General features: G+C 40.8%; 1 protein-coding gene across 4 annotated transcripts; it reads left to right on the top strand.

The window, feature by feature from the left end:
- Window positions 1–986: 986 nt before the first annotated feature.
- On the top strand, window positions 987–14220 carry ZNF35 (zinc finger protein 35). 4 transcript variants are annotated; one of them, XM_032298066.1, is made up of 5 exons: window positions 987–2514; window positions 3894–3999; window positions 4542–4860; window positions 6150–6294; window positions 12115–14220. In XM_032298066.1, exons 3-5 carry the CDS (start codon window positions 4669–4671, stop codon window positions 13359–13361), a joined length of 1584 nt encoding a protein of 527 aa, XP_032153957.1. In that variant the 5' UTR covers window positions 987–2514; window positions 3894–3999; window positions 4542–4668; the 3' UTR covers window positions 13362–14220. The 4 variants fall into 4 exon arrangements, with proteins under 4 accessions (XP_032153957.1, XP_032153958.1, XP_032153959.1 ...); XM_032298067.1 differs by having other exon boundaries at window positions 3894–4003; XM_032298068.1 differs by lacking the exon at window positions 3894–3999.
- The last annotated feature ends 8530 nt before the right edge of the window (window positions 14221–22750 follow it).

Genomic DNA, 22750 nt, shown 5'->3' with positions numbered 1-22750 from the left:
TTACAATGAACATATGTACTTTAACAATGGAGAAAGCTATCATCTACCTCTTCACCAAGTAACAAAATGTAATGTTTCTTACACTGAGGCGGTCCACATAATGTGCCACCCCCTGTGATGTACTAAGCTGAAAAAATGTTCAACCTGAATTGAATTAAGCTTCTTGGACCTCATTGCCAGGTTACAGGAAATACAGGAGAGAGAGGAACAAATAAAAGACACCATGAGAAACAGACAAATCCAGAACGTGGGATATTATATAAGAAAGCTGCCCTGGATTCTTCGAGAGGGGAGTGATAATTGTTCAAGCTGTGTGAGTCTACTGTGAGTTTATACCATTCTCTGCTTTTGTGTATGTATGAAAAATTCCATATGAAAGGTATAAAATGAGGATGAGGGGGCTTGTTTGTAGAAGATAATACTAAGCCATTAGATACTAAGAGCCAAAAATAGACTCACACAAATGCCCAATTGATGTTTGACAGGGGCAGAAGCAATTAAATAGAGGAGGTATAGCCTTTTCAGCAAATGTTGTTGGAGCAATTGGTTATCCATAGGCAATAAACCAACAACTTCAGGATCTAGGACTGAGCTAAGAAGGCTCAGATGACAGCAAACGCATGCTCCTTAAAAGGGAAAAAACAAATGTTAAATTGGATCTCATCAAAATTAAGATAATTTGCTCTGCAAAAGACCTTTTTACAAGAACAGAAGACATTACATGTTGGGAGAAAATATTTGCAAATCATATCCAACAAAGGAGTGGTATGTAAACTACATAAAGAACTTTCAAAATTTAATAGTAATAAGTAAATACAATTAGAAAATAAGCAAAAGGCATAAACAGTTCACTGAAGTATAGATAGCAAATAAGCAAATGAAAAGATGTTCACATCATTAGGCATGAGGGAAATGCAAAGTAAAATCATGTGATATCACCGCATTCCTATCAGAATAGCTAAATTTTTTTATGGCGATAACTGTTGGCAAGGATGCAGAGAAACAGGATCTCAGACATTGCTGGGAATGTAAAGTGGTACAGCCAGTCTGGAATATAATTTGGCAGTTTCTTGTAAAACCAAACATGTACATGTCATATGCCTCAGTAATTGCTCTCCTGAGCATTTATCCCAGAGAAATGAAAACTTAGGTTCACACAAAAACCTGTATATGAATGTTCATAGCAGCTTTATTTGTAATGCTCGAAACCTGTAGGCAACCCATATATCCTTCCTTAGATGGTTAAAACAAATTGTGGTTTATGTATCACCATGAAATACTTGTCACTCTACAATAAAATTGACTGATTTATTGATATCCATAACAACTCAAATTTTGAAGGGAATTAATGCTGAGTGAAAATAATCACAAAAGGCCATATTCTATATGAAAACATTCATATAACATTCTCAAAATGTTAAAACTGTAGAGATGAAAAATGGATTAATGGTTGCCACAGGTTAGGGATGGTGGGAGGGAAAATGGGGAGAGGGTTGGATGTAACTATAAAGAGGTAGCACCAGAAAGGTCTTTGTGGTGATGGAACACTTGTGTATCTTGATTGTAGTGGTGGTTACACAAATCTACAGATGCTAAAAATGGCAAAAGTATACACACATATTTTACCAATGTTGATTTTCTTTTTGGTGTTATGTAAGATGTGACCATGAGGGGAAAGTGGGTGAAGGGTGCTATCTTTGCAACTTCTGTGAATCTGTCATTTCAAAATAAAAAGTAAAAACCAACAATGACAGCAAAAAACTAAACAGCCATAACCAAATGAAGTGTGTGAAACTGATTTGAAAAAAAAGTTACAAAATATATGTTTTAGGACAGTTGGGAAATTTGAATATGACTGGTTATTAGATGGAATTAGGGAATTATTGTTAATTTTTTTACCTGTGATGCTGGTGGTAGTTTGAAGAATATTCTTAATCTTAACGGATGCATGTTGAAGTATTTGGAATGAAGTGTTCTGATGTTTACAACTTAAAAAAAAAATGATTTGAAGTATGTAAAGAGAGATCAGGCAAACATAGCAAAATGTTCATTGTTGAGTCTAGATGGAAAATACAGGTATTCAATGTGACATACTTCAACTTTTTTGTATTCTTAGATATTTTCAAAATAAAACATTTGAGGGGAAATTATCAGGGCTTTCTACAGATTAATGCTTTGTAGCTTCAGGCTCTTGGGTGCACGCCTCGCCTGAGTGTCCCATCTCTGCTTGGGGATGCGCCCCTCCCTGCGGCTCACTTAGAGCTTCCACCGGAACAATCCGCCTAAGCGCTTCTGCCGCATCTCTGGTCCGGGGCAACATTGGACACCCATCGAGAGGAAAGCACCTCCGAGATTCCTAGAGAGGCCGGCCTGGCGACTTGGGGAGCCGGAAGCCCATCCCGAGGCACTTCCTGTCCGGTCATTGTTCTTGTGCCGGTACGAGCTGAGGTCCCGGTCCGCCAGACTCCTGCTGCAGCGCCAGTTAACTCAGGTCGGGCCTCTTAGTTGCGCACGGTGAGTGGGGTCGGAGTGGGTGGGCACGAACGTCGAGGTAGAAGGAGGGGCTCTCCCAGGGGCGCCGGCCCCAGGAGCGACCCCTGCATTCTTCCCTCGGGGCACCAGCATTGCTGTCCTGGGGTGGCAGAGTTCCCCACCGCCTCGGAATCTCGGCTGCCGCCCACCTGGAACCTGGCCCGGAAGAGGATGGACACAGATCGGCCAAGGGGCCAGATAGGTCCCAGGGACAGGGCAGCGAGGGGCCTATACGTAGAGAGAATGGATTGCCACATTTGAAAATAAGGAAAGGACATTGAAAGGGAAGCCTTTGATAGAGGCCCCTATGCCGTCTGGGACCAGAGGCCCATCTGAATCTGATCAGAAGTCTGATGACAGTACTCACAGTAGGCAGTCTTGCACATACGCAAGTTAAGGGCCTTCCTACCAGATTGAATTGGGATAGTCATGGAAAGAATAATCTTTCAGAATTAAGGTTTGTCACAGGAATGAACATATTGCATTACTCAATAAATTCAATGTATGCATTAAGTGACCAGTAAGTTAACATGGGGAAAAGAATATGATCTCTTCAATAGCAGCAGTGGGTGATTGGATAAGATTTAACACCCTTTTCCAATAAAACATTCAAAGGGAGATAGAAAAATTTCAGTCTCTTTATAAGCAATCAAAATAGTAAGGTTATTTTGCTCACAGATTTAAAAAAGCCCTGCTGGGTTAGGGTTACTGTTAATTAGTGGGGATGTGAATTGGTATGGTGCTTTTGGAAAGCAATTTGATAATACATATCGACCAGCAAATGCTTGAACCAGTAATTCTTTGATTATTCTAAAGGAATAATTCAGCCAAAAAAGTTTTTGAACAAATATTAATAAAATGCAAATGTACACTTTCATTAAATAAGTGGTTCATAAATAAGATATGGTTAAGTAAACAATAAGATAGCCACAATTTAGAATGCTATGCCAGAATAAGGTAGTTCTATATGTATTGTATTGAAAGACTGCTAAGACTATTGTAAAATACAGAAATTGAATTTAAAAACAATGCAGGTTACTGAACAATGTATAGCTGTGATGATCTAAAGTATGTTTTTGAAAAATAAGCAATATGTGTGAAGGTATTCATCTAAGTATGTAAATGTAGAGAAAAAATGGGTAGGACTCCTATCTAGACTGATAACTAATTACTCTGTGTATGTATGTAGTGTGTATTGGTTATATATTTAATTCTATGTATTTCTGTATTACTTGATCCCTGGAGAGAGTGAAGATTTATCAACACCATAGGTTATTGTGTAGCATTTACAATGAGCATGAAGAATGTCAGCATGAAAGTAATCTTTTTTAAAATCTTAATTGTAATATTTTATCTCACAGGACATTTGGAAGCGATGGAAAATGTAAAAATCAAACAAGAAAATGAAAAGAACCTTAAAACTACCTGTAATTACACCACCCAGAGATAACTACCCACTCCTAACATGTTGGTATAAAGACTCCCAGTCTTCTTGGGATCGTTTTGTTCACATTATTTTGTGTCCTTGGCAATAAAAAATCTTTTTGTTGTAAAATCCTGTTTTAAAAATGTTACGATAATTGTGAAAATATGTATCCCCATAGTCAAAAACAAGAATTTATAAAATCATAATTATTGGTAGTATGGTTGGAGATTTTCCTTTGAAAGAAATATCTTAAATCTTAAAATGTGTAGTGGTTATCTCTTTGGAGGTAGACTGAGATTCTTTTTTTAAATCATTTTCTGCATTTTTTAAGATTTTACAATAAAAGTATGTTAACTTAATCAGGAAAAAAATCAATAAACATTATATAAGGCTGTTTGCAATGTGGTTATTATGGGAAGAAATTACATATTTACAGTCCAACTCCTTCATCCTATGAGGGAGGAATAGAGGATTCCATGTCCTGCAGTGGTCCCTGGCCAGGCACTGGTGAAATTTGCCGGTGTGCTAAGTGGCATCCAGGCAAATCTCTCCTTGGTGCTAACAATGTTTTCTGATTTCTCAGTAGACAACACTCACCTTGGCCCCGGGAAGACATTCAGGAAGAAGCTTTTGAAACATAAAGCTTAGATGGGGTTTGGCCTCAGCTGGGCAGCTCCCAGCTCCAGGAATTCCCCTGCTGAGCAGAGAAGATGACTGCAGAATTGAGAGAAGCCATGGCCGTACCCCCATGGGGCCCAGTGAAGGTGAAAAAGGAGGAGGAGGAAGAAGAAAACTTCCCAGGTCAGGCATGCAGCCAACAAGTGCACTCTGAGAACATCGAAGTCCGGGCCCCAGGGGAGGGTCTTCAAACAGGACTTGATGGTTCAGAAGAGGAAGCAAAGGTAAATGGGGGCCTGGGAGGAAGAGGGGAGGAGAGATCTGAAGACCTCAAGTAGTTTTAAGAGGGGACTCCGCCACTCTACTTCCACACATGGAGGTCTTATTTCTTGGGTGCGATTCTGGCTTCCAGTCTTTTGTAATAGGATAGAAATTGCCCTTCTGATTGATGTGACATTCAGTACTTTTTATAACCCAGGGGTTCTCAAATTTTGCTACACAGTACCTGGAGAGCTTTAATAAAATCTTGATATCCATGCCAAACTCTGTTCCCATTAAATCAGAATCAGGCCAGGCACAGTGGCTCACACCTGTAATCCCAGCACTTTGGGAGGCCAACGCGGGAGGATCACTTGAGCTCAGGAGTTCAAGACCAGCGCGGGCAACATTGCAGAACCTTGTGTTTTGCAATGCAGATATAAAAAAAAATCAGCTTGGAATGATGGCATGTGCTTGTAGTCTCTGCTACTTAGGAGGCTGAGGTTGGAGGACTGATTGAGCCCAGGAGGCATAGGTTGCGGTGAGCCACATTCATGCCACTTTACTCCAGCCTGGGCAACAGAGTGAGACCCTGCCTCAAAAAAAAAAAAAAAAAAAGAATCTGGGGGTGGGACCTGTGTTATCCATATTTTTTAAAACTTTTCAGGTGATTTCAGTCAGGTTTTGACAATGCTAACCAGAGCTTCTAAAACTTTAATGTGCATAAAAATCACCTAGGGGCTCTTGTTTAAATAGTTAAAATTGAGATTCTGATTGAGGACATCTAGGTGATGGTCTGAGATTCTGCATTTTTTGGCAAGCTTCCAGGTGATGCAGTTACTGCTGCTGAGCTTCAGACCACACTTTGAGTCATGAGGCTGTACACTGTGCTGTCCTTAATGTTTCAAACGCACCACTTACCATTACTAGTCAGATGAGGGCAGAGGTGCCCCAGAGCCTTTCTGTAATAATATCATTAAAACCTTGCTGCTTTGATCTTTAGATCCCACAAAAGTTCACTCTGAAAATTCTCCCCACGTGCTCTCCCCTCCTATCATATACTCACTGGCAAGCTAGGCTTAGATTCTGGAGCAAGCAGTGAGGTGTGATCAAAATGATAAGGAAGAGAGTAGCTGGCTTGCTTCTCTGCCCAGCTTACCGTGGAGGTTGGGGGAGACCCTGGCTTCCTTTTCTGTTTTTAAAAAATTGCTTTATGGACTCCAGGAATAGATAATTATGTTCACATTCTCAAAACTTTAATCATACTACCCCCTACCACCAGTTCCCTCTTAAACATGTGCCTGCTTGTCTCTAGGGTCAGAACATATTCTGGGACATGGCGGTAGTCCTGAAAGCAACTCAGGAGGCACCTGCTGCTTCACCCCTTGGCAGCTACTCATTACCGGGGACTTTGGCCAAGAGTGAGATGCAGGAGACTCATGGGACCATGAGCTTTCTAGGTATGGTTCAATTCTCTGATTCAGAATCTGGCCTTTGGGGTTTCTCAGAATCTTTTCAGAGACTATGGTGTGCATCCAGTCTCCAAGGTTGGGCAACAGAGTACTGAGGTGTTGAAAGTGTCAAGGAAAGCTGGGTAGGAGAATGATGAAATGCCTGTGCCTTTGTTATGGGAAGTGGCTTATTTTGCACACAGGCTCAAGATACTAGACAAACATAGGTGTTATGCTGAAACCTTATCAACACCAATATGGCACCATGTTCAAGAGGCTGAAGAAGAGACCCAGAGCCAGCAAACAAGACATGCAATTTTGCTAGACGTTTATGTACAGGGTAGAGAGTCTAATGGCAGCTCGCTGGACATAGGAGAACCACATGGCCCAGCGGCACAGGCTGGTCAAGAGAACTGCAACCACTTACAAAAGGCATGCAGTTTATCTAGCATTTTCACTTAACACGCTCCCCCTAATGACCTCCACCTGGTAGCCTTAATTTAGCTCAAAACAAAGGGCCTCAATCCCCTGGAGGGCTCACATTCCACTGAAAGGGGTGAGGAATGGATAAGGAATGGATCTCCAGGTTGGCCACTTCTAGAATCCTTTGCTTGAATTCCAAACTGCATTCAGGTGTGTGTGCCATACAGGCTTATTCTCAGGGTATGCTTAAGTTATTGCTATTATGTATTTACCATACAATAGGTGAATTCCAGATTCACTTTTTAGTGAGATTTATTGTTCAGTGAGTTTCATCTCTGTGCACACATGTAGTCACATGTCCTCTTTATATGCTTTGTAGTTAGCATAGGTTGGTGAGGCTGCAAGAGAAGCTAGCTAAGGTAGGAACAGTCAACTTTTGTGGTGATTTTGAGTAAATGCCCTGGAGATGTTCTGTTTTCATAGATCTTTGTGCAAATTATAGGGGATTTTGAGCAGCTATGACAACCATAATGACGTTCAAAACTAGGTCTTCATGGAGGCTACTGATGGCTTATCACCTTGTTCTTTCTAACTTAGGACTCGGGGAAAGTGTATTATGTCCTAAATATCTCAGTGGCAGTGGCAGAAGCTTGCCTATGGAGGAGTGACATGTAAGTGAGGGTCAAGAATGCAGTAGCCATGAGTCCTGTGTTTCAAAGCACTTATCAGATGACTGCCAAGCCATATTCTTTTTATGAGTCTGCCAGAGATTGAATACTTTGAACCCACTCTCCTCCCTAGCCAGTTCCTCAGGCATCTGGGGACCAAGTCACTTTCTTAAACCAGTCCTATGGGGAAGACTAGGATCTCTGCCTAGATTTTCTTGTCTCGTCTTTAATTATTCCCAGACTCTCAGCAACTTCTGTACCCCACCTTCTGCTTTCTGTTCCAGTCTCTCTGGTGCATTCCCCTGTGTGTCACTTACTTTCTGTCTCTTTGCTTTATCAGCCATTCATAGTCTTAACCTCAACAGCTCGACATCATCAGGGATGGCCTCCCTTTTTCTACTTTGCCTCTTACCTCAAGACCGAGTTCATACCCACGACTTACCATTTTGTGCTGCCAGCTATTTCCATAGCGATGGCAGGAACACTGCCAACACTATTTCCATGGTGATGGCAGTAGGCGATGGCAGGAACACTGAGCTCCACGTGTGAGAGACATCTTAGTGGGGTTGCTGCCCTACCTGTAGTAACTCTGTGACCTTGAGTAAGTCCCTTCTCTCTCTGGACCTTCATTTCCTTTTCTACAAATTGTGTGTATTCATTAAGTATAGGATTTGTTGGCACCCTCCTTCCTATGTGCCAGGCAGTGTGATAGGTGCTGGAGATACAGAAATGAGTCAAGACACAACCTTACCCATTTTTTAGCTCCCACACAACTGAAGAAGAACAGTTTCATCTTCATAATGAAATTGTATAATATACATGAAAGTACTTTGGAAATTGTGATGTTACTGGGTTTTTAGTATCTGAGCAAGTTTTAACTGCAGTATCCATATTTTAACTAACATTGAATTTATTAAAGTTTATTCATTTAAAAACCAATTTTTAAGCTATTAGGCATATTTTTTTACTTCATCCATACATCTAGAAATATTTGTATAAAAGTGAGAACCTTTTTTTTTTTTTTTTTGAGATGGAGTTTTGCTCCTGTTGCTCTTCTTGCTGAGGCTGGAGTGCAATGGCGTGATCTTGACTCACCACAACCTCCACCTCCCGGGCTTAAGTGATTTTTCTGCCTCAGCCTCCCGAGTAGCTGGGATATTTGTATTTTTTCTTTAATTCATGTTCAGTTAAGCTTCAAATTTTACAGATTTAATTTTTTAAAACATTTCAGCCAGGCACAGTGGCTCACGCCTGTAAATCCAGTACTTTGGGAAGCCGGGGCAGGCTGATCACCTGATGTCAGGAATCGGAGACCAGTCTGCCCAACATGGTGAAACCCTTTCTCTACTAAAAATACAGAAATTAGCCGGCCGTGGTGGTGCGCACCTGTAGTCCCAGCTACTCTGGAAGCTGAAGCAGTAGAATCACTTGAACCCAAGAGGCAGAGGTTGCAGAAAGCCGAGATTGCACCAGTGTACTCCAGCCTGGGCAACAGAGTGAGGCTCCATCTAAAAAAATAAATAAAATATTTAAACATTTAATTCTACCTGCTTATCACATTTCTTTATATAAAACATAATTACAAATTTTATATCTTTAGTTCTTTAAAACATTCCAAACACCTAACTGGGCATACTTACAAATCATGTAAGTAAAATTTTGATAAACACACAGCTTTTATAAATCTAATGAATTGGACTTATAAATTTAGTACATCAAATTACCCTTTTTACCTCAGAATATAGTCACCAGCTAAAATGTCAGGCTCATGTAGCATTTCAGGTCTCTTTTTAAAAAGAGTGAAAGAAAAGTATTGATTTCAAAACTATGGCTATACCTATGTTCTAGTTGGTCACAAATTAGTTTTTGGTTTAGTTTTTCATTATTTCTGTACTTACTTAATTTCTCTAGAGCTACATGTAATCCTACATGATTTAAAAAAAGGAAAAATACCATTTCAAATAAGCCAAAGTTATATGCTCAGATTATTTGCCGATTAATCTTTTCACCCAAGGAGATTTGAACTTGTCTACACCAGATAGACCCTAATTCTCTTTTCTTAGACTCTGGGCACTTGCCAAGACCCTAGGTCTTAACTTTACTCAGTGATGAATCACTTGCATGAAAACCTTCTAGGCTACAGTTGCACCTGGTTTTGTAATGGTTTTGACATAAGATTATTCAGATAGAAGGAATTGTTTCCACGATTGGCTCTAATCCATTTAGTAATTCCCATTGATCTTCATTTTTTATGCCTAACATTCTAAATCTCCCAGGAAGGAGGGTAGGAGTGAAGGTCTGGGAGACAGTACAGCTGTGAACTAAAGTTTTCATGGGCTCTCTTTCTCTTGGAGAGATGCCCAGTTGGGGGATGGGAGGCCCAGGTATCAGTGATGGGGGAGTTAAAGCAAAAGAGGAAGTGAAAAGAAGCAAGGAAGGAGACTTTAGATGGGAGAAGAATAAAGTGGGATGTAGGTAATAAAGAATAGTAGAGAGCATCAAGAGAACAGAGCAGTCAGCAAAAGAAAAAGAGAAGAGACATGAAACTATATGGAAAAATTCAAAATATTTCACGCACAAAAATTACAAAAACAGGAGAGGAGAGAGATGAAGAGGCAGTAGTAGGTAGAGGTAACAGGAAAAAAAAAAGCAGAAGATATAAGAGCAAGTAAACTACAGAGAGAAAAATGGTACGTTTTTTAAAAGAGGCTAATCAGAACAGTAGGAATAGAAGTAACCAGAAGAAGTATAGCATTTCAGATGTTTCTTTTTGAGACAGTCTTGTTCTGTGTCGCCCAGGCTGGAGTACAGTGGCACGATCTCAGCTCACTGCAGCCTCTGCCCCCTGGGTTCAACAGTTCTCCTGTCTCAGCTTCCCAGGTAGCTGGAACTACACGCATGTGCCACCACACCTGGCTAATTTTGTATTTTTAGTATAGACGAGGTTTCACTATGTTGGCCAGGCTGGTCTCAAACTCCCAACCTCAGGTGATCTGCCCTCCTCAGTCTCCCACAGGGATTACAGGCATGAGCCGCCACTCCCGGCCAGCATTTCAGATTTTTATTGTCATAGTTGGGGCTCTATTATATCCACCACTTGGGTGTTTCTTTTCTCTGACACTGCTCATCTTGTCTGAATGATTGTGATAGAATTTCTGATTACCATAGTCCTAACCAGGCAATCAAACCAGGCTGTTTTCCTGCCTCCAGTATTGCTTTGTACCACCCAACATCCTTGTCCCACCCACCACTCATATCACTGGTTAGATGGTCATCCTGTAGGATATTTCCCTCTCATGGGTGCTAGACTCTCCCCTGTGCAGTTGCAGCAGTTATAACCTGAAGCTCACAGCACCACTGCTCATTTCTGAGCTGACATCACCAGTAGGAATACTTCCCTCCTCTACAGGCTTGCTACTCATCCCTGTTACCCTTTATTTCACTTGCCTTATTTCCTGAGCTTGGTTTAATTGACAGACACTTGTTAAGGGTTCACTGTGCCAAACCTGGGTTACATGGGTGCACATTTCAAGGTCAAGGATGGTGAGGGTAGAGAGGAGACAAACATAAAGTACTACTACAGTGTTACTGATAGAAGGACTCCTTTTTGACACCATTATGCTGAAGCAATGGAAAGCATCCAGAGACTAATCAGTGTCATAAAGCTTCAGGGTGTTTTGATGTTCTCCTGGTATTTTCTGGCATCGTGGACCAGGCTATGCAATAACTCAGCAAGGTCAGCTTTCCTTGACACAGTGCTAAGCTATTTCCATGACACAAGGGTAAGAGTTTGCTATGTATGGTTTATTTTTTTAATTCTCCTAGTGTAGCTGTCTGTCACCACAGCAACTCCCCTCGCCTAAGGGTTCATCTTTCCTTCTCGCCCATCACAGCATCATCGGTCAGCCTGAAAGTCGCTGCACACATTCAGAGCACTGTGTTCCAGGCAATGTCTAAGTAGTTGACATAGAGTAACTCCATTAATCTACTCACGGCCTTACGAGATAGATACTGTTAGTATCCCTGATTGGGAGATCGGGAAACTGAGACACACAGGAGTTAAGTTGCCCAAAGTCATGCAGCTAGTTAGTGTCAGAGCAGAGATTTGAAACCAGGCAGTCTGGCTCTAGAATCCATGTTCTTAACCTGTATGCTTCATGGCCTTGCAGTGTTTTGTATGCTTTTGGCTGCTGTGGCTGTCTTGGTAGCCAGTGTGACCCTTTCTGTCCATGCTTATCCTTTCTTTGATATCCAGCATCCTCGACACAGAAGCCTCAGTTGCCAGATCTTTCTGCTTACAGGTAGCAAGCCTCCCTAATTAACTGGTAGGTTGTAAGCAAATCCACACTAAGGTAATGTAAGAAGGCAAACCTAGGGAGAGGCTGGTGTCCTTCATAACTGGTCTTCATTGTAAGATCAGTCATCAGACAGCCAGGAGGAATGCTGTCTGGAAATTGGGCCTCCCTGGCATGAGGCAGTGGGGTTAAGCATCTAATGAAGGTAAGTGGAAGTGCTGGAAAGACCATGAGACAGTGGATTCTCCTGTAGGTAGCGGGGCAGGCACAGCCCCAGCTGAAGAACCCACAGAGGACAGGTAACATGTGATGGAATTTTTTGATGTGATGAAGCCATTTTCTGGAGGTGCTGAAATCACATGCTTCCTTTTATGACTTGATGATCCTATTCTTTTTCTAGGCCAGAGAAAGCTAACGTTTGTATTTTCTGTTTCTTGGTTCAGGTGCTGAAACCAAGAACCTACAGTTAATGGTTCCAAAAACTGAGATATGTGAGGAAGCTGAAAAACCCCTCATGATATCAGGAAGAATCCAGAAAGCTGATCCTCAGGGACCTGAGTTAGGAGAAGCTTGTGAAAAAGGAAGCATGTTAAAGAGACAGAGAATAAAGAGAGAAAAGAAAGATTTCAGACAAGTGATAGTGAATGACTGTCACTTACCTAAAAGCTTCAAAGAAGAGGAAGATCAGAAATGTAAGAAATCTGGGGCAAAATACAGCCTTAATTCTGGAACTGTTAAAAATCCAAAAACCCAGCTTGGGCAAAAGCCTTTTACGTGTAGCGTGTGTGGGAAAGGATTTAGTCAGAGTGCAAACCTCGTTGTACATCAGCGAATCCACACTGGGGAGAAACCCTTTGAATGTCATGAGTGTGGGAAAGCCTTCATTCAGAGTGCAAATCTTGTTGTGCATCAGAGAATCCACACTGGACAGAAACCTTATGTTTGCTCAAAATGTGGAAAAGCCTTTACTCAGAGTTCAAATCTGACTGTACATCAAAAAATCCACTCCTTAGAAAAAACTTTTAAGTGCAGTGAATGTGAGAAAGCCTTTAGTTATAGCTCACAACTTACTCGGCACCAGAAAGTCCACATTACAGAAAAATGCTATGAATGTAATGAGTGTGGGAAAACATTTACTAGGAGCTCAAACCTCATTGTCCACCAGAGGATCCACACTGGAGAGAAGCCCTTTGCCTGTAATGATTGTGGCAAAGCCTTTACCCAGAGTGCAAACCTTATTGTACATCAGCGAAGCCATACTGGTGAGAAGCCATATGAGTGTAAAGAGTGTGGGAAAGCCTTTAGTTGTTTTTCACACCTTATTGTGCACCAGAGAATTCACACTGCAGAGAAACCTTATGACTGCAGCGAATGTGGGAAAGCCTTTAGTCAGCTCTCTTGCCTTATTGTCCACCAGAGAATTCACAGTGGAGATCTTCCTTACGTGTGTAATGAATGTGGGAAGGCCTTCACATGTAGCTCATACCTACTTATTCATCAGAGAATCCATAATGGAGAAAAACCTTACACATGTAATGAGTGTGGGAAGGCCTTCAGACAGAGGTCAAGCCTCACTGTGCACCAGAGAACCCACACGGGGGAGAAGCCCTACGAATGTGAGAAGTGTGGTGCAGCTTTCATTTCTAACTCACACCTCATGCGACACCACAGAACCCATCTTGTTGAATAACAAGGAAGAAAGAGGAAGACCTCCAGCATTGGTCATAACGTTCTGCATCCCAAATGAGACACCTCTGCTGTTTCTTCCTCCTTTAGAAAAGCGAGGCCTATATCCTTAAAAGTTACAGTTTTCAGGAATGCAGCACAAAATACAAGATAAGCATTTCAGAGGCTAATTTAAAGAAAACGAAAGTAAGCACCTAAAGGCAAGGACTTTGTTTAAACTGTACCTTAAGCGGTCATATTTTCTGAAATGGAATGTGGCTTTCTTAGGAATGGGTCATACACAGCTAAGTGGTAATGATGCTGTTTGGGGAAGGTCTTTTTTGCTTAATTTTGTTTTTTAAAACTTTGATCGTTGCTTGAGCAACAGGCAGGTTATTTGCCTGTTTGAATTCTGGTTGAACCATGTATTCTGGTATTTCTGGTTAAGTGGTGACTAGGTAAGGAAACTACTTGGGGTAGCAATTCAACAATTCATTTATGAACGTTTATAAGCTTTCCATTTCCTAGGTAATTTTTTAAAAGCCAGTAAAAAAAAAAAAAAAAAAACTGTCTACTGTACCTAAAATGGACAGAAAAAGGAAATGGCCTTTTTCCTTACTGTCTATACCTCCTGAACCTTGGTATTGTAAAGCTCTGGGGACCTCTGAGTCTGTTCTGACCACTTCCTAGTCTGCATGGCCAAGCACTCAAGGATTGATGGACACCACACACCAGCTATATGTTTGCTAAGATCGACAGCTCCTTCTCCAAACTACTCAAACCCCTAATTCCCATTGCATTCCATTTGGGTGAGATGCAACTAACAGCCCCCTTCCTGGATAAAGGAGTCAAAGAATAAAGCTTGCCTAGAGGCATGCCCCAGTTGTCTCTGCTGTCATTCTGCTCAACTCCAGCCAGGGGTCTCAGTTTAGGTTTCATTCTCACATTCTGGATGGTGTTTAGAAGAAATGGTAGAGTTCTTCTCATTCTGAGAGGACAAAAGAGGGAAAGTGAAGGGAGAGGGGAGGTGGAAGTAAGATTCCTAAGGTCTTAATTTGTTTTTTTGGGAAGTTCAGAGGAACTGGAATATGAAAACTTTTAGAAGGATGAAGAAACTGGCTAAGGTAAGATATCTTTGTTACCATTGAGCCTTTACTCCTGGAAAAATGATTTATAAAACTATGCAATAGGTAGAGTTATGTAATAATATTGTCTTGTATTTATATAGAACTTGTATTCCTTGTTGTATGTGTACCCTCATGTATTGATCGTGATACCTGGCACGTGTCGCACACTTTGACATAGATCACTACCTTGGTCCTTACAACACTGAAAGAGGTGGTTGCCCGTTTACCTGAGAATGGTAATTTAGTGCAAGGCCGAGTAACAAGTGACAGCCTTATATCCAAGTCCAGGACCTGAATCCTGGCTCGCTGTTCTGACTCACTACTTACCTAAACACCTGTAATTCCCATGCAGACCTGTGGGGGAGACAAAGTATGTAGTCTCACTTTTCAAGTGAGGATGCTAATGTGAGAGATTTTGGGGTGTGCTTTAGGCACTGTGACCAGAGAGCAGCAAACCTAAGACTAGAATTTGGGTCTCCTGATTTCTGGCCCTATCCCTGTTCCAATGCCTTAGGGCATGCAAGAGCATTTATCATAAATGCTGAGCCTGATGCAGCTCTCATGCAGAAGTCCCATGCATTCATTATCACATTTCTACAAGACCAAATATTAATCACATAGTGTTTTCTAGTTTACAGAGAACTTTTTTTTTTTTTTTTTAAGTTGGAGTCTTGCTCTGTTACTTATGCTGGAGTGCAATGGCATGATCTTGGCTCACCGCAACCTCTGCCTTCCAGGTTCAAGTAATTCTTCTGCCTCAGTCTCTGGAGCAGCTGGGACTGCAGGTGTGTGCCACCACACCTGGCTAATTTTTTTGTATTTTTAGTAGAGACGAGGTTGTAGTATGTTGGCCAGTCTGGTCTTGAACTCCTGACCTCAGGTGATCCACCTGCCTTGGCCTCCCAGAGTGCCAGGATTACAGGTGTGAGCCAGCACGCCTGGCTTACAGTGCACTTTCACATACAGAAGACATACACAAGAAAGCTTATTAATTTCCTCTTTTTCCTCCTCCCTCTAGTTTTTTTGTCAAAACATATACAACTTATTTTCCCAGTTTCACTCTAAATCATAGAGACAGAAATACAGGAAGTCAAAAAGATTCAAAGTAGGATCAAATACTCATGCCCTAACCAATCCTAACAGTGACTGTTCCAGTCTCCCTGACGGAATGGAGAGACCCAAAGATAACGCAATGTGTCTCTGCTGAGAGTAGGAACAAGTTAATTTTTTTCCCCAGACTTATCAGGAAGCTGAGAATAGCAGGAGAGCACGTCTGAAGATTTGAGATAACTGTGACCTTGACCCACCAAGAGACCAAAGCTACTTTGCTGAAAGAATAACAGCTGGGATTTATGACCATTAAGACAGTTAAACCATTCTAGTATCACATATGTTTATCCTCATAATTGAATACTCAATTATAGATGATTGTGATTTTCATTCATAGGTAGTTCAGAAAAGCTACCCAGTAGATTATGATGCAAAACTAGGTTTGAGATTCACTGACCCAACCTTGCAGTAAAGTAGTAGTTTTAAACATTGGCTTCACGTTAAAATCACCTTGGACCCTTTTTTAAAATTTACATTTCTAGACCTCAGTATTTTTTAAAACTCTGGAGGGGATTACAATGTACAGCAAAGGTTATGAACCACTGTAGCAAAAAGTAAAGGCTGCAGGCCAAGAATGTGTGTGATCAAATGTGGAGGGGGTGGGGGTGCTCCAGTGTAAAGATCTGTATGTGCAAAGCATTCTATGTATTTTCAGCAAAATAGGACACTTAACTTTACACTGACTGGACTAGGTGTCCATCAGTGCCTTTGCCAACCGTTGGATGTTAGAGGATTCTGCCACTTATTTGTATTTAAGTGAATATACCAAACATTTTATTTATATGAGCAAACCGAGTTTTACACAACATACTTTTGGTACGTATTATGACTTTTTACATTTCTACTTGGATTTCATCTCTAGGTCTGAGTTTCCACAAACCTGCATCCAGGTTCAGGGCCTCTGATTCTGCGCAAATCATGTGAGCCAAGTGGATTGATTACTAGACAGATCGGATCCTTCCCCAGCTAATATCTCTCCATCTTAATTCCAAATAAATTGGAATTATCCTTCCCCAGCTAATATCTCTCCATCTTAATTCAGAATAAATTGCAGCCTGCCATTTTCTTTATGATTTACAATAAGGGAGGAGTGACTACCTTTTGTCAGTTTGCTTAGGTTCCTATTCGTTGGGCTCATCTCCCATCTCTTTTGGGTAGTCTTGCTAGAAGTGGTTGGGAACTCTGAAGCCCCATTTTCCCAAGTTGCTGAGAGCTGTCAGACTTAGCTGTCTAGAAAAGAGCTCTGTTCCAGGCCTAGTGATTGTCATTAAGAGTAGAGCCAGAAAAGTCTGTCCTCATCCTCAAATGAGACCAACAGATATGTATTAAGTGGAACACAGTGATGCAAAACTGATGGTGAAATCATGTACAGTACTCTGGGAGTGCAGGAGAAAGGCTTCAATTCCTAACACACACAAAGTTACAGACTCAAACACAGCCATAAATTCCTCCAGGCTTATGAAGAGGTGTCTTTGGACAAAGCTAATTCTTCATCTGCCCTGGATCCCCTTCCTTAGGTAGTGGTCCTTCTCCCACATCTGTCACCTATCCACTTGCTCATCCAGTGTACGCACTGCAACCTTTCTGGGGTTGCAGCCCCTTTGGGAATCCAGTGGAGATTGTGGATCCCCTTCCCCCAAGAAATGTATGTTGCACATCAAGTCGTGCTTGCTTGGGGGTCATGCAGGCTCTCTGAAGCCAATACATAAATCTAGGGCCTTAAGTCTAATCTGGGGATACATTACATGATCACCAGTGACTTTTTTTTTTAATGAGGTTAGGATATAATCTCTTAAGAGTATTGCCCAGACAGATAACCTTTAAAATTTGTTTTTCTCTTGGATTCCTTCCCTCATCAAATGACATTCTCCCCGCTACCTAGGGCACCCAGATAGAATACCCAAAAGGCATTTCTGCCTTCCTGAGCATCACTCATTGATTAGAAAAGTATTTTGTGTTTACTTTGTGGTGAACATCATGCGAGATTCTGGAGTGCCAAAGCAAACGTGGTCTGCCCTGCCCTGTTATGTCTGTTGTGGGAAAAATACCAGGATTTCTAACATGATTTACTGAGCTCTTAATCTCTTTCCAGGCTCATCTCTTCACTTTCAGGTACCTTTTACTGAGGCCTAGAGGCACGTGCTTGGTCTTCTCTGTGCCTTTGCTCACACTTTTCTTAGTTCCTGTAATACCTCATCACTACTTCCCACTCAATCCCCTTCTACTTTTGCAAGCTTAAGTTTCTTGTAATATTTGGTTCAAGTTCCATCTCTGGGAAACCCCTGACTACCTTATGGCCAAAGGCGTATTCAGAAGTATGTTTATTAATACATGTATACAAGTGTACACGCTGTGTATCCAGAGATTTACTTTTTTACTTTAAAATGAAAATTTTGGATTAAAAATTGTGTGTATAATACAGTTCTCATATACTATTGCAGTGATATATACTATATACTATTAAGAAGTATATAGATAAATTACCCAAAGGAAATAAGAAAATATAAGTGGTTAAATGACTTACAGCCATACAGATGGCTAATTACAGGCTTAGATTCAAACCACTATACTCTGGATAATAGGATTATGGGTTATTAAAAGGGTTTCTTTTTTAGTAATTTCTGTATTTCTATGAAGAGCAAGAATTTTATTAAAAAATAAATTATATTAACCATAAACCATATCTCAATTCCCCATTTTGTAATATGGGGGAACCCTTCCCTTTCTTTCTCCTTCTGTTTTCCACATCGTTGTCTCTTTCATTTTCAAGTCTGATAATTCTTAAATTCTATTCTGTAACCAGTTAGGATTTTAAGTTTTGTTTATTGATTTATTTCAAAAGTTGAAAGTAAACAGCATGAACAGTATTATGACCATGTGAATATTGTTGACTGCAGATCTTAGCTTACAGTGTTTATATTTCCTTTTGGGATCAGCTTTTTTTTAACTGAAGTTTCTAGTTGCCTTTCTTTTCACCTTGTACTGGTTGCTTTCAGCACACTGTCAGTCATTTTCAAATTTTCCATCCAATTAAGTATTCTGTTGAGTTCCCTTTTCTCTCTGTATAGTCTGCTTTCGGCCTCCTGCTCTAGTCTGTCTTTGATGCCCTTTCTGCCTGTTGTTCTGTTGTTACACTGGACTCAACTGTTTTCTGAATTTTTTGTCTCCCTCTTTCTTTGTTTATTTCATCATTTTGCTATAGCACATGTTAAGTCTCCTGTCAGGAAACAGCAGATGGAAGGCAAAGTTGTTGAGTGTTTATACATCCTTCTCTGATCTCACACTTGATTGGTAGTTTGACTGGCTCTGGAATTCTAGGTTGAAAAATTTCCCTAGAATTTTGTAGCCATCGTTTCACCGGCCTACAGCATCTACTGCTGCTAATGAGATGCCTGATTCCAATCTGATTATTATTTATTTGACAATCAATAAATAGTATTTACATTACAGTGACCTGTTTTCCCACTCCTATGCCTGGAAGCTTTTAAAGTCTCTTCTTTATCTTTGATGTATTCAATTTCCTAATCATCAGTGGAATTTTTCAATCTAGAGACTCAGGTACTCCTACTCTTGGAAATTTTCTCATTATTTATATGACTATTCCCCGTTTCCATGTTTTTTTTTTTTCCTTCTGTTTTTACTCTTTATGTAGTTCCAGCTAATCAAATGTTGGACCTTGTAGATTGATCCTTAGCCGCATTCTTTATTTCCATTTCTTTATCTCCTGCCACTATGGGAAGAGTACCTTGATTATTTTCTAACGAATAATTAAAGTGTCTTCAGTTACATGAATAAGGTTATTTTCTCAGGAATTATAGAAAATAATCATAATAATTTTAACAGCAACTAGTTTAATTTCTAAGAGCCTTTTCTTAAAAGTGTCTTCTGTTACATGAATTACCTTATTCCCTTCATGACCCTGCCACTGGTCCTTTTTTCCTTCTATTTACCTTGTTTAGTCTTATTAGAGACTTTCCTCAAAAGTGTTGTGATTCTTACTGACACACACCTATATACATGTGTGTGCTCGTGAGTGTGTCTGTGAATTAAAAGCCTAATTGAGACCTCTGTATATAGGAGTGAGATTTGCCCACTATTTCCCTGGAGACCCCTAAATGCCAGAATACAGAATCTTTTGCCTTGGGCTCTTATATTTAATTAGCAAAAATCCTCTGATATTTTTGTCTGGGGTTTAGATGCTGTTAAATGGTTTTCTGGAAATGGGAGGGAAAGCAGTCGAGTGTTATTACAGACTTCCAGTTAATGCTCTTATTTTTAGCTCCACTTCTGCCTCCTATCCTTCATTGTACCTGGGGTTTCGAAATTCCAAGTCTCTGGGGTTGGGCTGGGTGGATCAGTGACTTCTTCCATTGGGTAGCCCTCAGCAAGAGTTCCAAGCTGTTACCCCCTCTTCCCAGCTTTCTTAGTTACCACATCATTCATTTTCCATCTTCTAGAAATTTATTCCTTTTATCTCATTGTTACACATTTTAACCATTTTTATCTGTTATTATTTTAGGGGAAGGTTAAACCATTTTTAAAAGAATGTTGTTATCCTTTGATACAGCAGTACCAGTTTTAGAAAGCTATCTTAAGAATGAATATTTGTACAATGATTTATATACATGTCGATATTATTTCACAAAAAAATAAGTGACTAACCTAAGTAACAATAGGGGAATGATTAAGTTATAATACTATGGAATATTGTGCAACCACTAAAGGTCATAATTAAAGGAATAGGGATATGATAAAATGCACATAGTAATATTAAATAAATAATGCAAAGCACAAAATAAAACACTGTACAGAAAGCACATTTTTCTAAGATGTACATGCATAGAAAAGCCTGGAAAGAAATTGGGGGTTAACTGCAGTTAAATTTTCTGCATTGTCTGCATTTTCTACAATGAGCTTGAATTACTTTTATGATCTGGAGGAGAGAGAGAAAGATCATGGCTTGTTCAGAGTGATGCGACTTTCTTGTGAAGTGTGAAATGGGTAGTAGGGAATAACAGAATAAGGATCTGGAGAAATAAGGTCCTTATTTTTATCCATTGTTAGCATTTTATGGTTACCAAGATCAAATAGCAGATGAAGGAGTTCAGCAGAGGAATATATGTTTGTGACATTGTTCTCGCTGGAGTGTGGAGGCTGAGCTGGTGAGGGGAGAAAGGCATCCTGAAGACCATATTGGCAGCTTTTTTTTTTTTTCAGAGCCTAAGAGAGACTGGGATTCTGACCCAGCTGCTAGAAGGAGGCCAGAGGAGAAGGAATAGATGTAATGTTTCGAAGATAAAATGAGCAGACCTTAAGGGACACAGAAGATCAAGCAGCAAATTCCCAAGCCAGAAGGCTGGGCTTCTATATCCTGGCGAGACCTATGAAGAGACGAATGGGGCCAGGCCCAGGTCTGAGAGGCACTGCTTTCCTTGCAGTCTCTGGAGCAACCCTGTCTTCACAGTGGCTAATGCCTCTCTCATGCTGGGAAGGGCAGGAGACAAGGGAGGAGACAACCCAAGTCCTAGCAGGCTACTTGGCTATCCCAGGATACCTTGACACTGACTAGGTTCCCCAGTTGTGCCATGTGTGGTTTTCCAGAATGCCTGTGATCTCTGGTATTATCCCTCCAAGGACTAGGGTTCCCTCAAGGCAAGTCTCTCTACTGAACCAATAGCAAGGTTGTAATCATCACTGCTGTTAGTTGAGGGGTTCCTGTGTGCCAGGTACCATACTAAATGCCAAATGTGTTTTATCTCATTAATCCTCACCTGAGGAGGGAAGTTCTCTTATCCCCATTTGCAAACCCAGTAGTCCCAGTCAGGATTAGAACACCTCTGAGGTACAAGTCTGTGCCACTTTCTCCCAGGTACCTTCTCCATGCACTCTCAGGGGCTCCTCTCCATGTGTAAGGGTTATTTGTTAAATTGAAAGAGCAGTGCTTGCCTGTAGTAAAAAGGTCAGTGGTACAAAATCATGCAAAGAGTAAGACTCCCTCCCAGTCCGCACAACCAGTCTTCTACCCCAGTGGTAGCTATTGTTAAATTCCTTGAGGATCTTTCCTCAAGATAGTCCCGGCATTTGCAATCTTAAATATCCCACTTAAAGAAACACACACACACACACACACACACACAAATGAGAGCTTATGATACACAGTTTACACCTTGCTTTTTTCAGTGTCTTGGAGATGGCTTTATATCAGCCTGTAAGATCTACCTCATTTCCTTTTTTCACTGCTTCGTGATACTCCATTGTATGAATGTACCATAATTCATACAGTACCCTGTTGGTGGGCCTCTAGGTTCTTTTCTGCCTTTTGCTATTACAAATAATACTGTGCTGAATATTCCTGCACACTGTGCTTGAAATTAAATGGTAGGTGCATTTGATATTTTGATAGAAATTGGAAATGTAGTTACCAATGTGTGTATGAAAATGCCCATTCCCCTGAAGCCTCTGTGAAACTCTTGTGTTGTTTCTGATCTCATAAATGAAAAATGCTCTCATATTTTAATTTGCATTCAATTATGAGTGAAACTGGGTATCATACCTCATATTTAAAAGCCCATGTGTATTTCTTTTCTGTGACTTGCTTACTTGTGTCCTTTAGCAGTTTTTCTGTTGAGCCTTTTAATAATCCATTTGTGCAAACTATAAAGAAATTATCCTTATCTGCCACATGTGTTGCAAATATTTTCCCAGGTTTATTGTTTGTCTTACTCAATTTTGCTGTTTGGGTACTTAAAATTTAATATCAAATCAAGGACCTCCCTCTTTAAGATGATGTGTTCTCCCATAATTTCTAGTCCTTTGAGATCGGTCCCTTTGAAATTATTTATTTGTGGATAAGTACTGAGTCAGTTCTTGGCCCCACCTCCCGCTCCTTTTCCTCTGGCATCCAGCTGGAGGAACCAAGCTGGAAAAACACGTAGACGAAGACATCTCCCAACTTCTTAGAGTGGTCGGGCAGGAAGCTTGTACCAGGGCCATCTGCCTTCACTGGACTCAGAAGTAGGGGCTCCGGGGAGCCCAGCGGAGAGCTGAGGGAGGAGTGGGCAGTCTGAGAAAGGGAGAACAGAAGGGGCTGTATCCTCGGATGGGGTGGGGTGGGGTTGGGGCTGGTTGGGGGCTGCAGCCTGGAGGCTAGGGACAGGCCAGGGGTGTTTGGGGAAGG

Source organism: Sapajus apella, unplaced genomic scaffold (assembly GCF_009761245.1).
Source record: "Sapajus apella isolate SASKATOON/1434 unplaced genomic scaffold, GSC_monkey_1.0 scaffold38, whole genome shotgun sequence".
Taxonomy (NCBI): domain Eukaryota; kingdom Metazoa; phylum Chordata; class Mammalia; order Primates; family Cebidae; genus Sapajus; species Sapajus apella.
Note: the sequence above shows the minus strand (reverse complement) of the source record. Positions and strands in the feature narration are given on the sequence as shown.

Coding starts and splice junctions, on each gene's coding strand:
- ZNF35 (XM_032298068.1), top strand. CDS start 4,669: ATGACTGCAGAATTGAGAGAAGCCATGGCCGTACCCCCATGGGGCCCA. Junction 4,861..6,149: donor GTTCAGAAGAGGAAGCAAAG/GTAAATGGGGGC, acceptor GCTTGTCTCTAG/GGTCAGAACATATTCTGGGA. Junction 6,295..12,114: donor TGGGACCATGAGCTTTCTAG/GTATGGTTCAAT, acceptor TTCTTGGTTCAG/GTGCTGAAACCAAGAACCTA.